At 37.8% G+C, this 22,781-nt stretch overlaps 2 protein-coding genes across 5 annotated transcripts in view; one reads left to right on the top strand and one right to left on the bottom strand.

Annotated features, from left to right (window-relative positions):
• The window catches only part of RHPN2 (rhophilin Rho GTPase binding protein 2), a 25,292-nt gene extending 7,550 nt beyond the window's left edge, over nucleotides 1–17,742 (top strand). Inside the window, exons 2-15 of the mRNA XM_031615507.2 lie at nucleotides 2,023–2,138; nucleotides 3,737–3,865; nucleotides 6,644–6,719; nucleotides 7,819–7,896; nucleotides 8,393–8,517; nucleotides 9,379–9,545; nucleotides 11,711–11,898; nucleotides 13,167–13,323; nucleotides 13,763–13,882; nucleotides 13,981–14,175; nucleotides 14,794–14,870; nucleotides 14,963–15,109; nucleotides 15,938–16,093; nucleotides 17,448–17,742. Of these exons, the coding sequence (XP_031471367.1) occupies nucleotides 2,023–2,138; nucleotides 3,737–3,865; nucleotides 6,644–6,719; nucleotides 7,819–7,896; nucleotides 8,393–8,517; nucleotides 9,379–9,545; nucleotides 11,711–11,898; nucleotides 13,167–13,323; nucleotides 13,763–13,882; nucleotides 13,981–14,175; nucleotides 14,794–14,870; nucleotides 14,963–15,109; nucleotides 15,938–16,093; nucleotides 17,448–17,699 (1,983 nt within the window). The 3' untranslated portion in view covers nucleotides 17,700–17,742. The remainder of the gene's footprint in view (nucleotides 1–2,022; nucleotides 2,139–3,736; nucleotides 3,866–6,643; nucleotides 6,720–7,818; nucleotides 7,897–8,392; nucleotides 8,518–9,378; nucleotides 9,546–11,710; nucleotides 11,899–13,166; nucleotides 13,324–13,762; nucleotides 13,883–13,980; nucleotides 14,176–14,793; nucleotides 14,871–14,962; nucleotides 15,110–15,937; nucleotides 16,094–17,447) is intronic.
• On the bottom strand, nucleotides 15,014–22,781 carry FAAP24 (FA core complex associated protein 24). Of its 4 annotated transcripts, XR_016470553.1 has the most exons (6): nucleotides 22,329–22,781; nucleotides 21,772–21,911; nucleotides 21,308–21,460; nucleotides 20,517–20,789; nucleotides 18,934–19,070; nucleotides 15,014–15,101 (listed from the first exon to the last, which is right to left on the bottom strand). XR_016470553.1 is itself a non-coding variant. In XM_090149312.1 (5 exons), the coding sequence occupies exons 1-5, from the start codon at nucleotides 22,438–22,440 to the stop codon at nucleotides 15,079–15,081; spliced, it is 531 nt and encodes a 176-aa protein (XP_090005438.1). In that variant the 5' UTR covers nucleotides 22,441–22,781; the 3' UTR covers nucleotides 15,014–15,078. The 4 variants fall into 4 exon arrangements, 3 of the variants coding, with proteins under 3 accessions (XP_090005438.1, XP_090005437.1, XP_031471369.1); XM_090149312.1 differs by lacking the exon at nucleotides 20,517–20,789 and having other exon boundaries at nucleotides 18,934–19,036; XM_090149311.1 differs by lacking the exons at nucleotides 15,014–15,101; nucleotides 20,517–20,789 and having other exon boundaries at nucleotides 18,677–19,036.

Below are 22,781 nucleotides of genomic sequence, written 5' to 3'. Positions count from 1 at the left end.
GAAATTGCTAAATATGCATGTACTCTCCAGTAAAAGTTCATCTTCTTTGTGTTCTGTTTGCTACCAATGCTTTCTCATCAAAGAGAGTATGTAGCATGCATCCAAGCTTTGGCCTTCTGCTGTAATTGGTGCTTCATTGTAGAAATGTTTCTATGATGAGAATAATTTAATGTGACATGTTTTTTCAAGTTATCTGGCACACGATGCTTCAGAAAGCATTTACACAAGCTTTGTGTCATTTTACCTATTTACTATAAACTTTTAAAAGTAGGGATTTAAAGTTAGCTGTATTTGGCTATGTGCTTTCTCAGATAAGCTGGTATGAACTGGATTGATCCTCTTGTTTCTCTGTTGCCAGGTCAGTTTGCTTTCACCTGCCAACCCAAATAAAAACGTCATGGTCAGAACTTTGTGTTCTATTTAAATACTTGTTTTTGATGTGCTGGTATGTTATTGCCTGACCACTCATAATTAGAGCTTGTTGAGAAACTTTTCAGTGCTATTGTGTCTCAGCCAAATTTTTCCAGTTAACATGTAAGAGGGAGATCCCAACCTGTTCATAATCTAGTGGCTGGAGTACTTGTGGGAAAACTTGTATCACAAGACAGATTTGAGCCTTTTTAGGGTATAATGCAAGATCCAGCAGGACCCAGTTAAACTTCTTAACAACACCAGCAAGGCCACTCAAAAGGGCGTGCTTCATTTAAGGGTAAACCTTAAGATGGAGTGATCTATTTGCTTCAGAAGCAGTAGTTAAGGCTGTGGGGATGTGCTGGTTGGCTGTAAATGAACATTAAAAAAAAAAAAGGTTGGGGGCAGAGGCAAAGAATTAGGAAAAAAAAAGTGGAAGGATTCTGTTTATTAAAAAAAGGGGGGTTAAGATTGTGTTCCTCCTGGAAAGAACAGAAGTCAGACAAATACACAGTTCTGCTTGTCCATAATAGTTTTATCTTATCATCGCTCTCTCTGGAATACAGTGTCTTGGTTCTCCTCATGTAAGTGTGCAGTACCTTCGTTCTTCTACTTTTATGTAGGTTTGCACGTACACAGAAGTATTCTTGTGAATTCTGGATTTAATGATTTACTTTTTAAGGGCTCAGTTTGCTAAGTATCTGAAGGTGTAACAATCATATTTCCCTGTCCAGGTCTGTTGTTCCTCTATCCCATATCATTCCATGTTCCATCTTTTTTGATGTTGAGGCAGACACATGTAATCCTTGTTTGTCCAACAGGTGATAAGATAAAGTAATGGGCAGATAATACTTGGCACTGTGATAATATACAGATGAAATATTGTGCAGAGTTTATTCATATTTCACATTTTTGGTGCAGTATGCAAAAGTGATGTTGCTTTAGGGCAGGGCAGACTTAATGATCTGAGAGCATTCCCTAGATCTGAAGAAGACTGATGCAGATAAGCAGTACTATGCCAAAAATGAGTTTAAGGCATAAAGAAAGGAACTGGGGGAGAGAGGGGTGGATTGTACTGTACATCTGAGCACCAGAAGGAACAAGAGAAGAGATCCTTTCAAAAGTTCCTAAATCTGTGGTGCCACAAATCCTGCTTTCTGATAGAGTTGTATTTCCAGGCTTTATCTCCCAGTATGAAACTCAGATATTTTGGAAAGGTTAAGCAGAAGCACTGATAAGATTTACTGCCTTGCCAGACAGCAGTTTTACAAAACCCTTAGGAACTTAATAGCGTGCTGTCAAATTCAGTTCTAATTGGACAATAGCTTCAAAGGATTCTTAGAAGAGTACAGACTGGCTCAGATGTGCATAAGCTCTAAACCAAATTCTTTCAGCCTGGATTTTAATGTCAAAAGCTTTGGTCATGGCATTTCTTCTGCTTTTAATAACCAAGTGTGAGAAAGGAAATGCTGTCAAAACAGTCATTTGTCATTGTTGTCAACATAGGTAACTGGTATTTATACAGTACCCATGCCAACAGAGTTAATTCAAATGCAATATTACTCATTTTTCAGAATGGTGTAACAACAAAACTTGTTTCTTTAATTCTAGGGATGTAATCCTCTTGCTGAGACTGGTCGAAGCAAACTACAAAATCAAAGAGCTGTCCTAAACCAGCAGATCTTGAGAGCAGTAAGAATGAGAGCTGGTGCCGAAAATCTGTTACGGTATGTGCCATCCTTCCCAGTCCTTCAGCCTGAGAGCAAAATGATTTTTTTTGTGGGGGAGGAGGGAGACTTAAATAATTACTGCTGGCCACTTTGTGAATCTCCCTGCTTATCTCAGTTGGGACATTACCTGCTGTAAAGTGCACTTCCAAAGCTGCACTGTTGCAGCAAGTGGCTGCATGTTAGACTTGCTCTAACAATCTAACTCTGTCTTGCTCTGTTTGATCAATTTTATTGCTAGTAGTAACAGCAAGAGAACCATGTTGAGGGCAATACAGCCATATTGGAGATGTTTACCTGGATAGAACATTGGGGTTTCTGAGGGAGATACTAGAATCCTTCCTGTGGAGGCTGGTAAGCTAGACCAAACAGAGACTTAAAAATACTGTAACTAAACTGCTACTAGCATCAAAGCTCACCTAGTTATCTACATGGTGCTCAAGATCCTTTCTATTCTGTATTTACATCCAGTGTGGATTATGCAGATAGCAGATTTAAACCCTGCTCAAACTAATCAACCTCAGGAATACAATAGAAATAGAAAACTTGCAGATAAAGCACGTTTATAATATGAGGTGCAAGGTTAGAATTTAATCCTTGGAATTCCCAGTTCTTCACCAAGATACTTTGTAAAACTGGAGGATGTGCATGAGAAGCCTAGATGTATCATAAGGTTGTTCATGAATATTTATGAAGGTTAATTTTAACTTAAAGGTAAATATAAAATGCTGCAAATTTAAAATAAGTTTTTTTGTTGTTGTTGTCTGATGATAATCTGTCTAAAAAAGGGGTAAAATATCTTAAAGCTGGATATGAATCAAGGCCCTTTATTTCCAGTTCAGTCTGTACTTATTGGTGATAGCTTAAGTCTCTTGTAAACAGTAATGCTTGATGGAGAATCAGGTTAGAAGTATGGATATAATGAAATATGTAAATAATAAATCACACAGAAATGCTGTGGGGCTGTATTAATTTCCGCTGTGCTAGGCGTCCTAGAAGTTGGAATGTAAATATATGGATGGCAAAGGAACAAGCAAATCCTATTTGCGTAAGAAAAGATATTATAAATATGTTGTATTACAAAAAAAATATATATCTTCCTACCTGTATCCTTGCTAGTAATGCATAGTGTACTAACAGCTTCCTCATAAAACAGTTTTCTTTCATTCCTAAGATCTGAAGTCTCAGCAGATCATTATTCAATTAATAAAGTGGGTGAGTCTCTTTTGAAAAAACACTTCCAAATTCCCTTCTCTACCCATCATCCTCTTCTAGGAGGAGACCACATAATCTTAAAATAAGGTAGGGATTCTTTTTAAGATACTTTAATATTGTTGATTAATGTATCTGCAAATGATACTGACTCTCTATCTCATGGAAAAATTAGCATGTGACAAACCTTCTAGGTGCATGCTGTTATCTGGAAACTATTGTTCTCTTTTGACAGAAAAGCTAATAAATTCTGAAACATGAGGTCTTGTATCATCTCTTGAGGGGATAAAAAAAAATCTTAAAAATGCTGAGAATGGGGTCAGCTCAGTTTGTGTACAAAACCTGTTGCTCAGCAACAAAAAAATGATGTCTCTTTCTTTCTCCAGGGCTACCACCAACAACAAAGTACGAGAACAGGTACTACTGGAACTGAGTTTTGTAAATTCAGATCTGCAAATCTTAAAGGAGGAGTTAGAAGGACTTAATATCTCAGTAGAAGTTTATCAAAATACGGAGTAAGTTTCAAGTTACTAAATTATTAACAGAACTTGTATTTACCACTGAAAAAGGAAACTGTTTCTAGGTGAATCTGAATGTTGGACAATAATAACCTGAAAGAACACAATACTTGATAGGAAGAGAACATATTTGATGGTAGATTTGTTGACTAAGGGTTAGTCTGTGTTGTTTGTCTTTCACTTGGGAAAGGTATGTGCCTCTAATCCTTAGATACAGAGTCCCTTCGTGAAGTGGATTACTGTAAGAATTGAAAGGTCTTGGGGCATTATGGAGAAACACATAGGACCTAGCAGAATTTCCAGTACTTAACTAACTTGGTTCAATGCATTCTAAAGAGAGCAAACCTAGCAAATCTATCTGTTCTCAGATGCAGCATACAAAACAATCAACCTTAACTGGAGGATAAAGGAACAACACTGGCTTTGGAGCTCAAAACAGCCTTGTAATTCTTAAGATGTGTACTTCAGTGGCAGAAAGGCATAAACTAACAGACTATAACAGAGATTGATGAAGTTGGGATTGCATCAAGATGTTATTCCAACTATGCTAAATTTCAATACATTCCTCAAACATAAAAGTTTGAAGTTAAGGATTATTCACTGCTTGAATATTGCAGAGATTTCTCTAATGGTTAGATGTCTTACTGCTCCTAGAACTAAACTTTTAATATTTGATTAACATTAGCAGCTCAAAATGCAAACTGAAGTGCTTTGTGGAGGGGGGAATAATTTATGTTCCCTCTTAGCACTTTCCTCAATCAGGGTTAACTTCTGAATGGATTACAGAGAAGCCTGAACGCAGAGGAACTAAGCAGAGTTTCAGTGGGGTACATTTCAACTGAATTCTAACCTGATGCAAAATATCTACATTTCATTTTTCTAAAAAGAAACTTGGTACAAGTTTCTACTGCCCAACCCCATGACAAACTTTGACAACTCTCTATTTGACAAAAGTTTTCTGTTGAAAATTTTGCTAGTCTTTATATACATATATATAAGTATATATACTTAAGTAGCAGTGAAAGTTAAGGCTGTGGGAATGAGAGACTCCAGCTGTGGTAATCCTACTTTCTGCTGAAGATGATTCGAAGTGTCTGCATTCTCAGAGAAGGACGAGCAGTAGGTCCTAGGGTGGGTAGAATTGTTGCAGCTGCGTACTGCTATGACTTCTCTCCTGATCCCACTTCCCAATCTGTTTTATTTTGCCTTTCTGTTGCTGTTCATTCTAAGCTGTAGATGCTTTTTACTCGTCATCCGCTAAATTAATCCACACCCTCTGCAACTGCTCTCCAGCCTTTTAATAGCAAATAGCTATAAATAATTATCCTCTGAATCTTTTGTGTGTGTAGTCATCAACATGAGGTCACATCCACATTACTAGGTTACAGGATATTGTATTGCACCAATTGGATGTGTTGGCCTTCCCTGTTATTGCACACATCTCAGTTACATTGAGGAACTTCTGCACTGATCTGGAAGGTCCACCTCCCTAACTGTCCAACGCCTCCCTGATGCAATCCATGTTGACACCTTGGAGACTTGAAAAAAAAAACAGAACTTCCTCTGAGAAACAAATGCTGATGTCAACAGGAATTGTGGGTGGCAGTAGGATTCATTAAATCAGTAAGTTAGGATTTTGCTTGCATGTATCACTTCCTTTTGACGGGAAAAATATAGACTCAAAGTGATGTAAAACTGTTGTGGCTTCTTCTAAAAGCCTCATCAGAAATAAAATCATTTGCACTGCCTGCAGTGATGTTTTTCCACTGTGTCTCAGAAGGCCTTTCCAAACTAGCAGAGCTACTTCCTGGATCATGTCAACCAGTTCTAAGACTCCTCCACTGCTAAGGAAGCTGCACTGCTACTCCCATCTCCCCCAGGTAGACTTTTCACCAGTGAGAAAAAGATTTTGCTCTCTTTGGTGATAAGACCATAAATGAATCACACCCACGCCACTGTGCTGGTAATGAAATAGTCTGACTGATGATTATACAGCTTGGAGGAAAAAGGAAAATATCAGATAAACCTCGTAATTGCCAGAAACCAATCCATTAAACTTACTAAACAGAACTACGTACCTGGAAGCAATCCTGATCTCACTATTTTGTAATTGGGTAATGTGCTTAGAGGAAAAGGAATATATGTAGTGGAAGTAGCTTTCATGCTGAGGTATAAGTGGTATTTTCTTTTTTTCAGTCATTGATGGTTCCATTGGCTAATGTTTAATAGTGTGATTCAGTTTTAAATCCATATTCTCTTGAAGTTAGATTTTTTTAAATGTTCCAGTTCTCATTTTATTGCCCTTTGATATTTTATAGCTTGAGTTGTTTACGAGGTTAACACCTTGTCTAAAAGCTCCGTTCTTCTACTCTTAGGCCTTTCATTGTTGGTACACTCTGGCCCTGCTTTTCCCTGTTAGACACATATCAATTCTCTATATGAGAACATGGGTAGCATGTAAAATACTAATGATGATTATTGTTAATTACTGTAACTGAATGTGGCAGATTTGTAGCAGCTGTCCATATAATTGTGCAGGTATGTAGCACAGGCAGAGCTGAGTGGCAGCAAGCCAGCTTGTAAGAGTCTCCTTTTTTTAGTGGAAATACAGTCTCAAATGAAGAATGCACCTCACTCTCTCCTCTAGAACTCGCAGACTTTCTTGGGAAGGACAGAGCTGTTGTAAACTATGTACTTTTTACCTTAACACCCATTGGCATGCTAGCTTTCTGTCAACAAATGAAACAAAAATAATTATCTTATTAATTTCCATAGAGGGACTTTCAGCATTCCCTTGGTACCTCTTGGCCTAAAGGAAACCAAAGAAGTAGACTTTACGCTCCCCCTGAAGGTAAATTTCTGAGACATATTTCAGAATAAATAGTTAATGGAGTAATTTCCATTTCAAATTTGTTTGAAGAAGTAGTTTATGTATAATTTTGTTGTTGTTGTTGTTGTATTTGTCCTAGAACTGAGATCCCAAGGTGTTTAAAAATTGCCCAGTGATTAACTGGGCTGTTGCCCTGTGTCTTAATTTACATTTCTGTGCAAAGTGGGCACACAGAACTGGTGTACTCAGTGGAGACGAAGGTTTTAACATTTGTGCAGCACTTCACATGCACTAAGAACTACGTCCTTTAAATCAAGCACATCTTCCTTGTTGAGAAGCTATAACAGTCTAAACAATGTATGAGAATTTAGTGTAATTTTATTCTTCTCAGCCTGCAGTGAAACTATGGGATGGTTTTGTCCCTCTGGGGATATTTAGATTCTGTCTTTATTTTCAGACTTACATTTTATGTTTTAGGTTCTTCAAGGGTGAAGCAGTAGGTTAAATATGCAATGCAGGAGCACTTTAAGCACGTGTGATTCTAAGTAGCAGGTGACTGTAGGAAAAAAGAAAAACAATTTTTTCAGTTTTTTGTTCCCATAAGACTACTGATTCCCCTAAGGTTACTCTAGATGTCAAAGGAAGCAGTAACAGTGATTGTACTGAGCATAATACAGTGATACTCCAGTTTCCTCTAGCTGAGCCAGCTCAGTTGGGAGGCTGTGTTGCAGCATTGTCACTGCTTGTTGTGGGCTTTGCCAGCTGTTTTAGCAACCTTCTGTATTTTTGGACTACCATCTATTGCACAATGCAGATTTTACCTCATGAAAAATTACTTCTTATATAATGATAGAAGTTGCTGCTTTTACATCTGCAGGTTAATTTCTATGCCAGGTTATTGTACCATTGCAACTTATGGCATTGAAAATATGTTAATTTCAGTGGAATTGACAAGAATTTAGCAGTCTCTTTCTGTTAACAAGTTTTTTATGGTACTTTATTCCCTTGTTATTTTAACTTACAGAGTTCATTTGTCCTTTTCAAAATCATTACATGCTGTTGTTTTAAAACTCAGTGGAGTTGATTTAATGATTTCCTGGTTCCCTTACACCTTTTCTAGGACTTTATTCTGGAACATTATAGTGAAGACAGTTCAGAGTATGAAGATGAAATAGCAGACCTTGTGGATTTGAGACAAGTAAGTTTACGTATGGCAACATGAGATTTCTTCCATAAGGTCTTCTAATCTAAAGTTGTAAATAACATTTGTATAGAATCAGTGTATGTCACTATTTTTTATAGCTTACCATATTCGTATTGACTTCATTTATGAGATATGGAACATGAATCTCCACTGTCCCACAGCTTTACAATCTTATAATGTCTCCAGTATTATACATACAATTTCTTTGTACCTTTCATAAAATACCTGCAATCTCTGTTTAATTAGCTCCAAGACTTGCCAAACAGAACCTTCTTTCTATAAAGATTATGTGCTACTTTGTGCAAAAGAAGAAATAAATTAAAAACTTATTTAGAGTTCATCCATATGGCCTTAAGCTTACTCTTCTCACATTCCCCACATTTCTGTGATACACAGAAGTCCAGAGGAAGTAGAGCTTTATCCTTGCTATTTCAGTATTCATTCTGTAACCCAAGCAAATACACCATATTCTGATGTGTTGTATTTTAAGGCCTGCCGCACTCCTAGCCGAGATGAAGCTGGCATTGAGATGTTGATGAGCTATTTCCTTCAACTGGGTTTTATAGAAAACAGATTTTTCCCACCTACCAGGCACATGGGAGTGTTATTTACATGGTAAGTGTGGAGTTCATGTTTGTTTGTTTCCACCCCCCCAGAACACCGTTAATCTTTAACTGTCTTCAGTTTAATTTAAAGCATTTCTGTGTTTTTCCCCACCCTCATCCCACTGTTGTCAGTGTTTGTTTTTGTTTTTAATATTAAGTGTAAACCTGACTACAACGTAGCCCTTTTCATGCTGTGTTAAATTATGATCTGGGTTACAGGTTTACACAAAGGAAAAAGAACATAATCTTAGAGAACTGCACATATTTTCCTGGACTCTGAACTTTGTTGCCTGAAGCAGATGGGGGTCAGACCTTCCTTCAGTTTGTTGGGTATTTGGGCCAGGAATGAAGAGTGACTTACTTTATTATAGTGGAGCATTTGCTAAATGTTTACTGTATTTATGAAGAAGGATGGACTCCTGAATTCAGAATTCTGATTTTTTTGACTGCAAAAAGGGGATAACTGCCATGCAGCCATTAAATTCCCAGTCTAACTGCAAAAAGGAACTTCAAAATACTTGCTATATAGGGTCTGACCATGCCAGTAGTTAATTTATGGTAACATATAATAGTGCATGCCTAATAAAAACTATGAGAACATGGTGACCACATAGGAATACTTCCCCAGTATGCTCTCAGCCCCTGAAAAGTTTTATAGGCACTTCATAACATGCTTCTGGAGACACTGCTTAAAAACCTTCTGAAAGTTAAGGCTTAAATACGTTCTCTGTGGCACCTAGATTGTCCTCAAAAAACATAATGGAATTTCTAGCCACCTTTATTTTCACTGCAGCAGAAAAACAGAACAAAAGTATCTGTAGTTCACTGGACTCTGAACATCTTAACACATATTCTCATTATTTTTCCAAAGGTATGATTCCTTCACAGGTGTTCCCGTGTGTCAGCAAAATCTGCTGCTGGAAAAAGCAAGTATTTTATTCAATATTGGAGCCCTCTACACCCAGATTGGAACAAGATGCAACCGTCAGACCCAGACTGGACTTGAAAATGCTGTTGATGCTTTTCAGAGAGCTGCAGGTAGACATACATAAAAACTAGGAAGAACTTTATGAAAATGTTCCTAATCTCAGCCTGACTTCCTGCAGATTTCTGCATTTCCCACTGACTTTTTTACACAAAAAAGATAGAATAGGGAAATTTGAGAAGCCTACTGAAGGACTGAGATGAAGCTTTAATTCAAAACCTGGAAATGCAGTTCAAACATGCTGGTAAAGACAATGAATGCTGTGGTTAACGATTAATGAACTGTAGTTCAAAGGTCTGAGTAATAGCCTTAATGCTGTTTCATTTTGTTCATTCTTTGTTTCATGTATATAGCTGCTTTAACCTCAGTGATATTACACTGGACAAGAAACGGTTTTAAAGGATGATAAAAGGCTTAGAACATAACTTTTCATATAGTCTCTTCATAATTAATCTTGCTTTGTTGTCTGGTGAAACTTGCAATTCATTTCACTTTGACTGCATATTTTCCATAGATTCCAAAGGCAAACTTGGAAAACAATCTCTCTCTCAAGCAAAGAAAAATGTAAATTCTAATGAAGGGAATTGGGTGCCTCAAAATAACATTACAGAAGCTGATGTTTTTTCTTCAAGTAGATTTTCTAATTTTTTGTAAATGTCATCTGTACCACAAATAATGCTTAAAGACACTATCTACATAATTAACATGGACTGTAAGATATTTTTTTCAGCAGCTGTTTTTCACTGTATTGTAGCTTTAACAGCCACAAATTGTGGACTCCTTTTGAATACACAGAATGGCTATCCAGAAGATCTGATAATGTTTTTTCATGCATTTATTAAATAGATTTTGGTTTTCAACCTTTGTATTTCATTTACAAGAAAATTCAAAGAAATTTCTCCATTCTGCTGCTATTTCTTCCATTTTGCAAGAAAAGAAACTGATTCTTACTTCAGCATATTTACATAGCAGAACTAATTCACAAATTGAAATGCATCATCTGCTACCAGAGTACCTTTGTGGGGCCCCAAAGCGATGCAGAGGTGTTTCATTGTACCTGTGCATGGCTCTGTGGCACTGCTTGTTGTGTTGCTGGACATGTGATACAGAGCATGTGTTAACCATTGCTCTGTTCTGAATGGAAATTGTTGCACAGAATTTATCCTCAACAAAGCTTTCAGTGTGTATAAGGTCCCATGTGAGCAGAACTGTGTTGAGAACCAAAAAAAATGGGTCTTTTTTCCTATACTTCCAGTTGCTTTCAGTTGGGCTCTCGATCAGTATGTGGTCACAGCATGCAGGAGATGCAGAGATGGCCAAATCTGTGTAAGGACATACAAGATAAAAGATGCAAACATCACATAGAAATTGAGAAATACCAGAAAGTGGTGGTAGAAAACATACTGCAACATGGCAGAACAAAGAGAAGTGATAAGATGTGAGATTACAGAAGGTGGGACGCTTAGAAAGCAGAGGCCTTATCATTACACTTGGGTAGTGTTATCAGCAATTAGCAGGCTGGTAGAACCCACTAAAACAGTTGGATGACGTGCATGCTGAAGTTACACTTTTGTCCAGTAACTGTTACTTAATATTTGTACTATAGTTAGTATTTGTTTCTAATTTGATAAATGATAAAAATGATTAGGATGTTGATGGAACCAAACAGAGCAGAGCAGAGCCTTATTTTTCCCTATTAAATATATTGTTCTAGTTTACTTAAAAGGATGGAACTGAGCTTTTATTCAGATACACTGTGAATTTAGCAGCATCTACAAAAAGACTCATAATTAATAAGTTTATATATATTTTTCTCCCTCCACTGAAAGATTCTACTTAAACCTGTGCAGATGTTTTTTGTTTCTTGTCCTGTATGTGGGTCTGGCCTACCATTCCCACATAAAAATTGCATTCAGTTTAGCATAGCTTTCTGGTCAGTGCCAAGAATCATTACAAGCAAATCTGAAAGTACTTCTAACCTTAGAAGCTGTAACTTCTGATGCTCTCCTGAATTGTAATTTTGAGATCTGTGTGTTTTATAGGAATGTAAACCAAAATCAGTAGGTCACTTTAATTTCTGTGTGCACCAAGAATTCCTTCAGATTTGCTATAGTTCAATATGAGAAAGTATGTTTTCTATCTTCTTATCATACATGGTAGAATTAAGATCAGTTCTTTCTGTTTTTGTAATGCCAACAAAACAATGTTGTCATTTCAGGAGTCCTAAGCTACTTAAAGGAGACCTTTACTCACACACCAAGTTATGACATGAGCCCAGCTATGCTGAATGTACTAGTGAAGATGATGCTTGCTCAAGCTCAAGAGTGTGCTTTTGAGCAGATCAGTCTCCCTGGAATACGCAATGAGTTTTTCACACTAGTGAAAATGACACAGGAAGTTGCCAAGGTAAAATAAGAGACTTCATACTTACTCTTTTAAAGTAAGTATTTCCACTGCTGAGTTACTAGATAAAGCCTCAGAATTTGTTAAATCTAGATGTTAGCAACCACTACTGAAAACCCAAAGTAGCAAGGGACAGCACTCAAGTTGTATTGAGAATTGCAACCCTTTAGAAGATGAAAACGTGAATACCTGCAATTCAGTTATCATTACATTATAATTATGAGCTATTTTAAGTTGAATAAAAACATCTAAAGAACATTTGGACTACAAACTTGTCAAAGGATTTTTAAAAAAGCAATTTACTATATTGTTCTTTCAAACAGTACAGTCTTGGCCACAGTTCACAATAGAAAGGGGCAGGGTTGTTTGTGTGGTCCTTCCATTAAGTGCTGAACACTCAACCTGTCCATAATTTCCCGTCGGCTTGAGGTTATGCAAACTTAAGAAGCTAAAGTCCAAAAGAATAACTAAATTGTAACTGGGAGAAGGATGCAGAATCAGGTTGGTAGATGCAAGGCTGTCTTGGAACTTGTATGAAAAATGGAGTGGTGGGCTGTGCCTTAGAAGGTTGAATTCATTCTTGATATTGTTGACATCAAAATATGGGTATGCCAACAGATCTGGATATGCTTTCTGAACCAGATGTACAAATGGCTCCATACTAGATAACATAGGCAAGGCCTTTCCTACCAACCCTGCAAAGCTGCCATGAATAACTTCTAGAGTTGTTAAGTAGCAGGGAAAGATTTTGGGATTCAATTAAAGCAGCATTTACTGCTGGAAAAGCTATTTCCATAAAGGATAAAAAGGAATCAACGATAGTAGCCCAGTTGACCATACAAGCTTAAGGGTGGATGTGACTTCACAGTTTCAGAAGCAAAGTGCAAATCTAGTGAAGTAATTGACATATTTCACTCTCTTAGCTGAATTAACATGATGAGATGTATTTGCAAATTAAGTAACTGTTTATTCTACAACATTTTTGTGGAACTCTGAAGCCATATTGATCAGCTCACTTAGTCCATCTGTTCTTGGACAGAATCGGTTCATGTTTTCTTGTGAGAAAAAGAAATCAGAGGTGGAATTTCATTTTTTCTTAAAACTTTGTTACAATCCTTTTCAAAAGCATTTGTAGCTTTTTCTTTCTCTCCTCTTTGATGAGATGCATGTGAAATTGTCGTAAGGCTTAATATAATATCCCTTAGTTGAGTAGCTGAGCTCCTAGCAAGTAATGTTAACTTTTCATACTTCAATTCTGTGCTTTATTTTAGGTGGGAGAGGTTTACATGATGGTTAACACTGCAGTGACTCAGGAGCCAGTCAAAGAGAATATCCCATATTCCTGGTCTAAACTGGTACAAATAAAAGCAGACCATTACAGAGCTCTGGCACATTACTTCCTTGCCACCATTCTGTGTGACCATGAATGTAAGAATGGTAGATTTATTATATATTCATATAAAGAATACCAACAAATGCATAAACAATTATAATTTTTGTGAATAAGACAAGGAGCCTGGAACTTTGTGATTTCAATCTGTTATTTTGTGATCATTTCCTGTTCAGATACGAGCCAGTCTCAATACTCAAACTTTTGCAGAAACAGAAGATAACGTTACATCCATTAATCCATTATATGCTACTAAGTTGTTCAATTCTTGTGATTCTGTTCTGATACATAAGCAGTTCTTGCATACTAATAAAAATTATATGAGCTCTAAAAGCTGGAAATTCACATCAGTATATATCTGTAAAAATATTTGACCAGATTTGCAAAGAAAGTAGTAGCTACTGCACAACAATAGACCTAAAGGAGTGGGCTATGAAGAGATGTTCAATGACTAAAATTCTGTGTCAATTCTTGTAGTGCAGTCCAATGATGATGAAGATCAGCAGGAAAAAGCCTTATCTCAGCTGTATGACTATGTGCCAGAAGGTGTGATGATTCTCACCATTTTAAAGGACAAAGTTCAGAGAAAACAACTAGGTAATTGCCAATGTCATCCAGCTAACGTATAAAAGATGAAAATAATCTTTTCTTTTTGCATCTGTGGAAGTTAACTCAATGTCTTTTTTTTTTTTCAGGGAAAGCACATTTACGCAAAGCCATTGTTTACCATGAAGAAGCTCTAAGAGTCTGTGGTTTGTGCAAAAAACTTCGAAACATTGAAGTTCTTCTGGAGGTTCTGACAGCTGCACATAAGCGCTCACTTCTCAAATATGCTCAGCAGGAGACGGAAGATGACTTTCTCAGTCTAATCCAGGCTCCAGATATTCTTCGTAAGTATCCACAGCTAGAAATAAAGATACCTAACAGAGTGTCTCATGATGATCCCTTTCAAGGGACTAATAGAATAATCTTTGGATCACACTAGGAAATCTAGGAAAGGCTTGAAAGAAAAAAGGAGGGGGTAGATAATGGATGTGCCTGAGGGAGGTAAAAAAGATGGTATTGGAAGATGATGCTACCTACCAGCAGTGGTAGCAGTAGTGTGCTTCTGTTATCTGTTGTGGCATGAAATATTTGCATGAAGGATGAGATAAGTACTTTCATGGGGATATGACTTTATTATACAATTTCTCTTAACTATTTAAATATATTCAGATGTTTACTTATCTGATTTTGTGATACATGTGAATGTATACATATGCATATAAAGAGGACAATATCAGTGTTTTATTGGAAAGATTATTTTAAACTGTCTCTATTGATGCTATGATTTCTGAAGGTATTCCTTAAGGTGATTTAAAAATTAGTCTTGCACATTTCCACAAAAATGAGTCTTTGTACAGTCTAGTAAGAATTTAAGGCAAATTTCTATCTAGCTTGGAACACAAGAAATTTATGTCTTAACTAATACTGGAGAGAAAATGAATGTGCTTTTCTTTTTGTTTTAGCTAAAACAGAGCATAAAGTAGAAATGGTTGCTCCTCAGTTTTCCAAGGTGAAAGTTAAAGACTTTTTTCACAGACTGGTATGTGAAATGCCCACCAACCTCTCATGTATAAGTTATATGTGAACATTAGACAGTAAAGCACTACATGCTTACTGCTGTGTTACCTACAGGGCCCGCTGTCAGTGTTCTCAGCCAAGCAGAGATGGACGGCTCCACGTACCATTCACTTCCACTGTGAAACAGGAGAGCTGGGATTCAGCCTTAAAGGAGGTTCACCAGTACAGATTTACTGTCTTGATCCAGTTTGTTCTGCAGCAGTAAGTAGATTGGTGCAATATTAATGATTTATCTTCAGACTCTAGCACTGCAGTCTTTTAAAAGTAATTTTAGCTTGTTCGTATCAGTGTATGGAATATTTACTGAGATCTAGTGTGTGTCACTGTAGTCAATTCATTCAATCTGAACACATTTTTAGTACAGTTTACACCTTAGTTGCTAAAGAATCTATATCCCTGACATCACATTACACTACTGTACATTTCTTTCATGGTTTTCAGTAGATAGAAAGTCCCAAATACAAAAAAGCAAGTATGTTATTCTCCATCTAATTTGGGAAACTGGAAGAAATAAAGAAAAGTAGCTACAACAGTAAGGATGAGGCTCAGGATGTACCCAAGGAAAAAGAACACTTTCATGATTTTTGATATTTTGTTGTTTTATGAAAGGGAATAATAAATCAACATACTGAGGTTACTACAGCCTAGTTATAGCAAAGGCAGAAGCAACCACATAATACAAAAAAGCTGACAGAATAGAAATAAAAACTGGAGAACATGCCTCATGGGGAATGATAACAAAAAACCCCCACAGATTCAACTTGGGAGAAAAAAAAGGATGTAAAACTAGCCAAGGGAATACCAAAATCACATGTATCAACAGTAACTCCACAAAATATGTAATTTCTGTACTTGAAATATCTGCATCTTTTTATGCTAGTTATAAGTTTTTGTTCCACATATCTGACTAGACAATGGTTTCATGGCTGCTGTGAGGGAAATGCCTTTAGGGTAAATACTGCCTGATGACAAGAAACATTTTACATGTTTATAATTGCAGATAGTAACCCATGCAAAATTTTTTGACAGTCAGCAGGCCTGAAAGAAGGTGATTACATTGTTTCAGTTGGTGGAGTGGATTGCAAATGGCTTGGAGTGAACGAGGTACTGGAAAAATTCAAAAGTGTGGGAGAGCAGCCCATTGAGTTTGAGGTTATCAGCTGCCAGGATACAACAGCATCTATGGTACGTAATGAGGCAAATACATTTATGGATTTGATATGTGAGGCTTTTTTTTTTTTTTCCCTGGCTTCAGTCCCTGATTAATGTTTACTTTCAATTCACCTAGGTATCCCACTTTGCAAGTGAACAGATAGTATATTTAAACATCTGGTATTTTTTAAACAGTCCATTTAAAATCAGTATAACTTGCATCATGACTTAGCAAGCTAAAGTGAAGTCTGCATGCATAAGAATGGTTTGGGACAGTGTTTTTTGTTGTTGGCAGCTTTACTTTAGTGTCTCTGTGTTAGTGGAACTACTTGGATTAAATATGCCCTAGAATTCATATTGCAATTAATTTTCCCCTAACTTGTTGCAGAGAATTAAAAAAAATTACCATCCTGTTTGGCACAAGAAGAGCCATAATGAAACAACTGAGTGTAGTAGAGCATCCAAGTCTACATGCTCCTTTTCCATTTGCTATTAGCATAAATGACCTATATCATTTGTAGAAGAATTTACAGATTAATGTATTTTTTTTATCTTGGGGTATTTTAACTGTCTAGTCAGTCACAAAACTGCCACAGAAACTTTAGACTAAGGAAATATGATCACAAGGTAAAAAAAGTTAAGCTCTAAAAACATTATTTGTGATAAGGGAACATAGTTCAGCTAAATCCAGTGCTTCATGCCTCTAGCATTCCCTGGCAAGCTTAGACACTAGAACACTGTTGCCTTAAAAGTGATCAAGGTGCCCTCACTGCCACTGGATTTCCTTGTTTTAAATTCATTTTCCTTACTGACCACAAGGAACTGCATACCTGTCATTCCAAGCTGCTGCTGGACACAAAAGGGCTACATTACAATCAGGCACTGCTAAGATAAGGCAGAGGGCTGTGCCTGCCAGATTACCCAAAAGAACATTCTACACTAGCACTTGTTGTAATAGCTGCAGTCAACATGGAGTTTGTTCACAGAGCATTTACCAAAAACTCTAAAAAACTTTCTGGGCTCCAGGGACAACAAAGACTCGCCTTGAGGGATTTGTGCAAGAACTGCATGCCCAAGTGTTGTAGAGAGGTTGCTGTATATGTCATGCAGCACTTACTGGCTTTTGGCGTAACTAACTGTAACAACACCACCACTGTAAAGGGACTTGTGAATATTTTAGATTTGCACAGTAAACCCCTTCAGTCTGCAAGGGCAAAATACCAGAAATCCCAGTGCTCTGAAGGACTTTGTGTTCTGTACTAATTAGCACAGAATGCTTGCTGTAGTCTGCCTTGGAAAACTATTTGCACAGTAATCTTTTGTTGTCTTCAAATTATTGACCCATTTTCAGTGACTGGTGCTTATAATTCTTCTCTCTTTCCTACAGCATAGCAAGAGTGCCACTTACTCCGTGGGAATGCAGAAGACATACTCCCTAATCTGTTTAGCTATGGAAGAGAACAAGACTGATCAGGCCAAGAAAACCCCACTCAAACTGCCTTTTCTAAGTTGGGGAACTAAAAATAGACAGAAGGCTGCAAGCACTCTCTGCCTTCCTTCAGCTGTGGCTGGAAGTTCTCAGGTTAAGAAAAAGCTTTCTCCCTTCACGCTTCTGGGTACAGAAAGTTCATTGTACTGAATCTTTCTGAAGGAGCTGTTAACATGAAGTTTTTTCTTTTAAATGTATATAAAATACATTGATCAATGTTATCTTTATCTATACACATGTATAACTTCAGCCACTGACTTCACTTACTATGAAGATCAGAGTTTGGCAGAAACTGTAGAACTTGAGTCAATTTGAAGGTTTGAGAAATGGAAAACAATGGTTTGTTGATGATAAAATGGCTTGCACAGAGACAGGATTCCTTTGGAATTTCAAAGTACAGTATCATCACCAGTTTTTATAACTATTGTAGATGGGAGTTATTTATTACAACCTTGATGCTGCATGCAAAACAGTAGGGAACACAGTGAAGGATGATTTTGCTGTAAAAACGTAGAGTTCATAGTAAGTTGCATAACACTACTTCACAGAATTATCTTAAAGAACAAAGGAGAGAGGAAGCTGTTAGAGAAAATAGCTTTATGCAAAGGGTGGTCTAACAGTTGTTTTTATGCATAAATATTCTCTGAGAGTACAAGGTATATTCTATGGAATAGCTGATATAACTTGGGAACAGAATTAGAAGGCTCAGAAGTCATACAGTCTTTTGAACTACAAAGGACTTTGACTCTGCTCTTTTTTGATCTAGGTTACGTGTGCATTATTAAAAACAGGCTTTATTCCAGACTTGAAATTATTTAACCTAGTTACAATATGATCTGCATTTCATTACTCTTGTTAAAATTGATAGCTGTGGAACAAATCTCAAAACTGACATTTTCTAGTATATTGACCAAGAATATGTAAGTTGTAGTGACACTTTCAAAACATGAGGGAAAAAAGTACTTAGAAATCACAGTGGGAGACTATTATCATGCCAGTTAAGAAAACTGATATGAAATCTTCTACTTCTTGGAACAGCTCATGAGCGTGTATTGACAAGGACATGAAAAACCTCTGAGTATTTCTGTTAAATTCTTCTATTTTATGAAATAAATTGAAAGTTGCTAACACTTTAGTGTTAGTTAATGTTGCTATCTACAGAGTAGATATTTGCTGTTTGATACTCAAAACTTACGGGAAAGCTTGTGTCTGGGTACAAACTTCAAAGGTGTCGTTTTTAGTTTCTTAATAATAGGTGTAAATATGTTAATGACTTATTTAAGAATAAAAATCAAATGCTGCCATTGGGTAGTGGCTCTTTGATTCTACTGCTGCTTGGAAAATAAAACATGTTACAAGTTTTTACTATTTACTGTTAACATACCTCTGCAGGTTTCTGTAATGCTCCTTTCAATAAAAGTATCTCCGTTCCTTAGGTCTCTCAGCTGCATGGTTAACTGCCTTCCCCTTCCCACCATCACTGGTCCCTGAGGAAACGCAGGGCTGGGGGTCTTCTTCACACTCAAGCAAAAATTTGGGCTTTTAAGTACCACACGAATACATATTTACTGTTTTCTAACAGCTATTTAAAGATTAATTTTAGAGTGAGTGGGAGGCAATAGCTAACAAGATAAATACTCATTTCACAGCAAATTAGGACTTCAGCACTTTCATCAAGGTTTGCCATAGATTAATGCTTCAGCCTTTAACTTTAGTAGTACTAGTTTTTACTACTTCAGTTGGAATTTATTTGGTGTACTCAGCCAGGTGGTCACTGGAATTAGTACAGAACATACTTTGGTGTTTGCCTTGCAGTATCAATAGCCACATATGGTTTGGGTGTGAAATCCAGTCTCCATAGCAACATTAGTAACCAGTGACAGAAAAAAGCTAAAACATTTATAATGAAGCTCAAGTATTCCCTAGTGAGAAAACAGTATCTTGTCTTTCAGTTCAGGAAATTTTGATGTTTACTATCAGTAAATTAAATAATGAAAAGCCATCTTATAACTATATTTTTATCCCAAGAAAGGAATCAGTATAAGTAACAAATCCATCATCTCATGGATGATTAAGTTGGTTACAGAGGTTCTCTTCATGAACAGGAATTGAAAACTGCTCAACTGCCTTCCTGCTGTAATCCAAAACCCAAGTGATAGGATAGGAACTTACAACACCTCCTGAATGGGTGCATAACGACAATAAAAATTTTAGATACCATTTAAAATATAATGCAATATGTCAGGAACACCAGTCCACTTCATAAATTACTCTTGATTAGTACTGGAAGCACAAGATAAATAACGGTCAAATCTTCCCACTGTAATATATGGTAGTTGCTATATTTAATGTCATAATCAATCATCCCATACAAAAGCATATTAATATCTAAAATCTTAGTTAATTTGATACAAAGGAATAAGTTTGGTAACATCCTTTGGAGTGAAAAAGGAACTAAGGAAACAAGTTAGTGTAGTCAAAGATGTATTTAGGTAGCACTAAACACAAAGTGATGTTTGAGAAGCCCTGTCATACAGACAGGTGGAAATAAACAGCTAAAGCAAGCTGTGTTAGCTGATACCAAATGCTACATTGCCTTGCTGGTTGTGATGTGAAGTAATCACTGTACTCAGCTGTTGTACAGTGCAAGAAATATTTAATTTAAAAGGTCCTAAAAAAAACATAGAAACACCAGCAGTGTGAATTGATCTCTTACCAGTTCCTTAATGTAATGGTTACATAAATCCCAAGGCAGTATGACAGCATTACCTTCATCTGAAACTTCTACACAATAGAGCATAGTTCTAAGGAGGACGGTACAAGTTTATATCCAAATGACCAGAACAGCTACAAAGAGGAGAGCAAACCAGGTGATTACTCAGCACCCTCTAGTTGTTGCCGAGATTATAGAAATTACCATACTAAATTATCATTAAAATTTTAGAATTCACAAGAAACAGAAGCAACCTGTTTTTCAAGAACAGCACAACACACAAGTCAGGAACCCAAAAACGCATGAATTTGTTGTGCCACTGTTGGTCCAACTACTAGCTCGAGTTCTTTGACAGATGCATTACAAATCTGGTGGATGCTTCCAAACTGTTGCAGTAGAAGCAGAGCTTTCGTTTTCCCAACTCCTGGGATTTGTTGCACTGTCCGAAACACTGACGCCTCAGCCAGCTGTGAGCACTGTTTACGCAGAAAGGGGTTACTGGTGTGATCCTTACTTTGTTCACGGACCTGAAGCAAAACAAAACCATAAGCAACACCAAATGCCCTCTACTGGAGCTCTGTTTTTCTGCTTCAGTGCATACCCACAAAGCCTCGCCAGGAAACCCAACGGTTTCTTAACTTAAATCATGAATTCAAGCAATTGATGCAATCAGAGAAAGAACAAAGTAAAAAAGAGAAACAACGTAAGAAATTTCTCCAGCCTGATGCAAAGAAAAAAGAAAAATCACAAGTTGATTTTGACAGACAAGTATGGATTTCCTGGTTCTATCCAACAGCATCCCACTGCTAGATCACAAACAAAAAATACTGTATCAACTTCTTCCATTTTTTTCCTCTGCTTCCCCCTCCTACTGAACTGTACTACCTATTAGCACTTTAGGATTTGTTTTCCTTACATCAAACCAAATGTTGGGCTCTTTTGAAATCACAAGTTTTTTCCAAAAAACTAGTGATGATTGAGTGGCAAATAGGTAATTTTCTACCCGTATTTTATTAAGTGTCTCTCCGCTAACATAAGAACTTACAAGTTGAGTAATAAGTTGAGAAGCTTCTTCTTGATTTGCCACAGGAAGCAACACCATTCCAAGTTGCAGCACAACGAGCTTTTGCACTGCTGAGAAGTACTGCTCACTTATTGGAGTCTTCTCAACAATCACAATTCCACCAAGGCTGCTGGTCTGTATTGAAGGGAGGCGGGGTAGGAAAAAGACCTCATTAACAAGCTGATGCAATGCAGCACAGAACCAACCTGTCAAACGTGAGTTAGACAGAAGCAAGTCAGAGGAAGAATGAAAGCTGCACAAGCAGTACTTGTGCTAAATAAAGCATTATTACAGTGATGTATAATCTTTCAGTTTTCAGGTGGAAATAACACAGAATTTTAGCTCCACCAGAAATAAAAAAAAAGTCACAATGTGAATGTTTTCAGAAGCACGGAATATGAAGTTGCAATTGGAAACTCTTCCTCTTCTCCTCCTGTGGTACTTACATTCCTAAACCGCACCAATCTCCGCTTGAATTCATCCCCTGCAACCAAATCTGCTTCAGAGATATATAAAACACAGATTCTGTTGGAAAGATGGAAATCCACGAGTCCCAAGCCATCTTCAAAGACGAGTTTAGTTTTCCCTTAAGGTTAAGAATAAAAAATACAGCAGTTTAAAGACACACGCAAGCACTTAACCATGCAGCTCTCCTGATATGCCAGTAACGCTGTTGGCTCGGCTATCCAACTCATTTTAGCACTCATTCAAGCAAAACCAGCACAAGGAAGCTAAACTGATACCTTTGGCAATACCGATTAACAGCTCTGAAACTACAGATTCCAGGCAGCCTCTCGACACACTTCGGCCTCACAGAGCCCCACACCCGCCGCGCCTCAGTGGAGCTGCAGCCCAGCTGCTCAGCAGCAATGCGAACACAGCAGAGTTCATCACAGTCACGAACAGCTTTTCGTCTTGCTCAGACGTGGCCACAGCCGGAACGAAGCACGTTCCAGGGAGTTCGGCAACAGCGAGGAACAGGCGGCCTGCTGTTTGCTCTCACCTTGCAGCCTGCGGGCCAGCCCGGATCCCCTCCACTTCTCATTCCCAACCACGTGTCCGTAAGGCACAACCACGGATCCCGCCGCCGCAGGGAGGTTTCCTTTTGCCGTCATCGGACCTCCCTCACCTTTTTACTTCAGCAGCAGCTACGCTGTTTAAAAAACGCGGAAGGGATTTTACAGCTCCACAGGCCAGCCGGGAAGCCCGCAGCAGCGCCGCGCTCCGAGGCGCAGAAGCCCCGCTTCCCTCAGCAGCAGCCGCGAACCGCCCGCCTCGCAGCGCGCGCCTGACTGACAGCGCCGGCCGCAAAAGAGGAGACAAAGCTCCACCGCCTCGAGCGAATGAGGAGGCGGCAGGGGGCGGGGCTTGCCGCTGATAGGTTGCTATGGCCGCAGTAAGGCGCGTGCTGATTGGCGGAGCGCAAATTCCCAACAAATCCGCCGCACTGTTGCTA

The sequence above is a fragment of the Phasianus colchicus genome, chromosome 13 (assembly GCF_987193195.1).
Source record: "Phasianus colchicus chromosome 13, bPhaCol1.hap1.1, whole genome shotgun sequence".
In the NCBI taxonomy this organism is placed as follows: domain Eukaryota; kingdom Metazoa; phylum Chordata; class Aves; order Galliformes; family Phasianidae; genus Phasianus; species Phasianus colchicus.
This window is presented reverse-complemented; position numbering and strand designations above follow the sequence as displayed.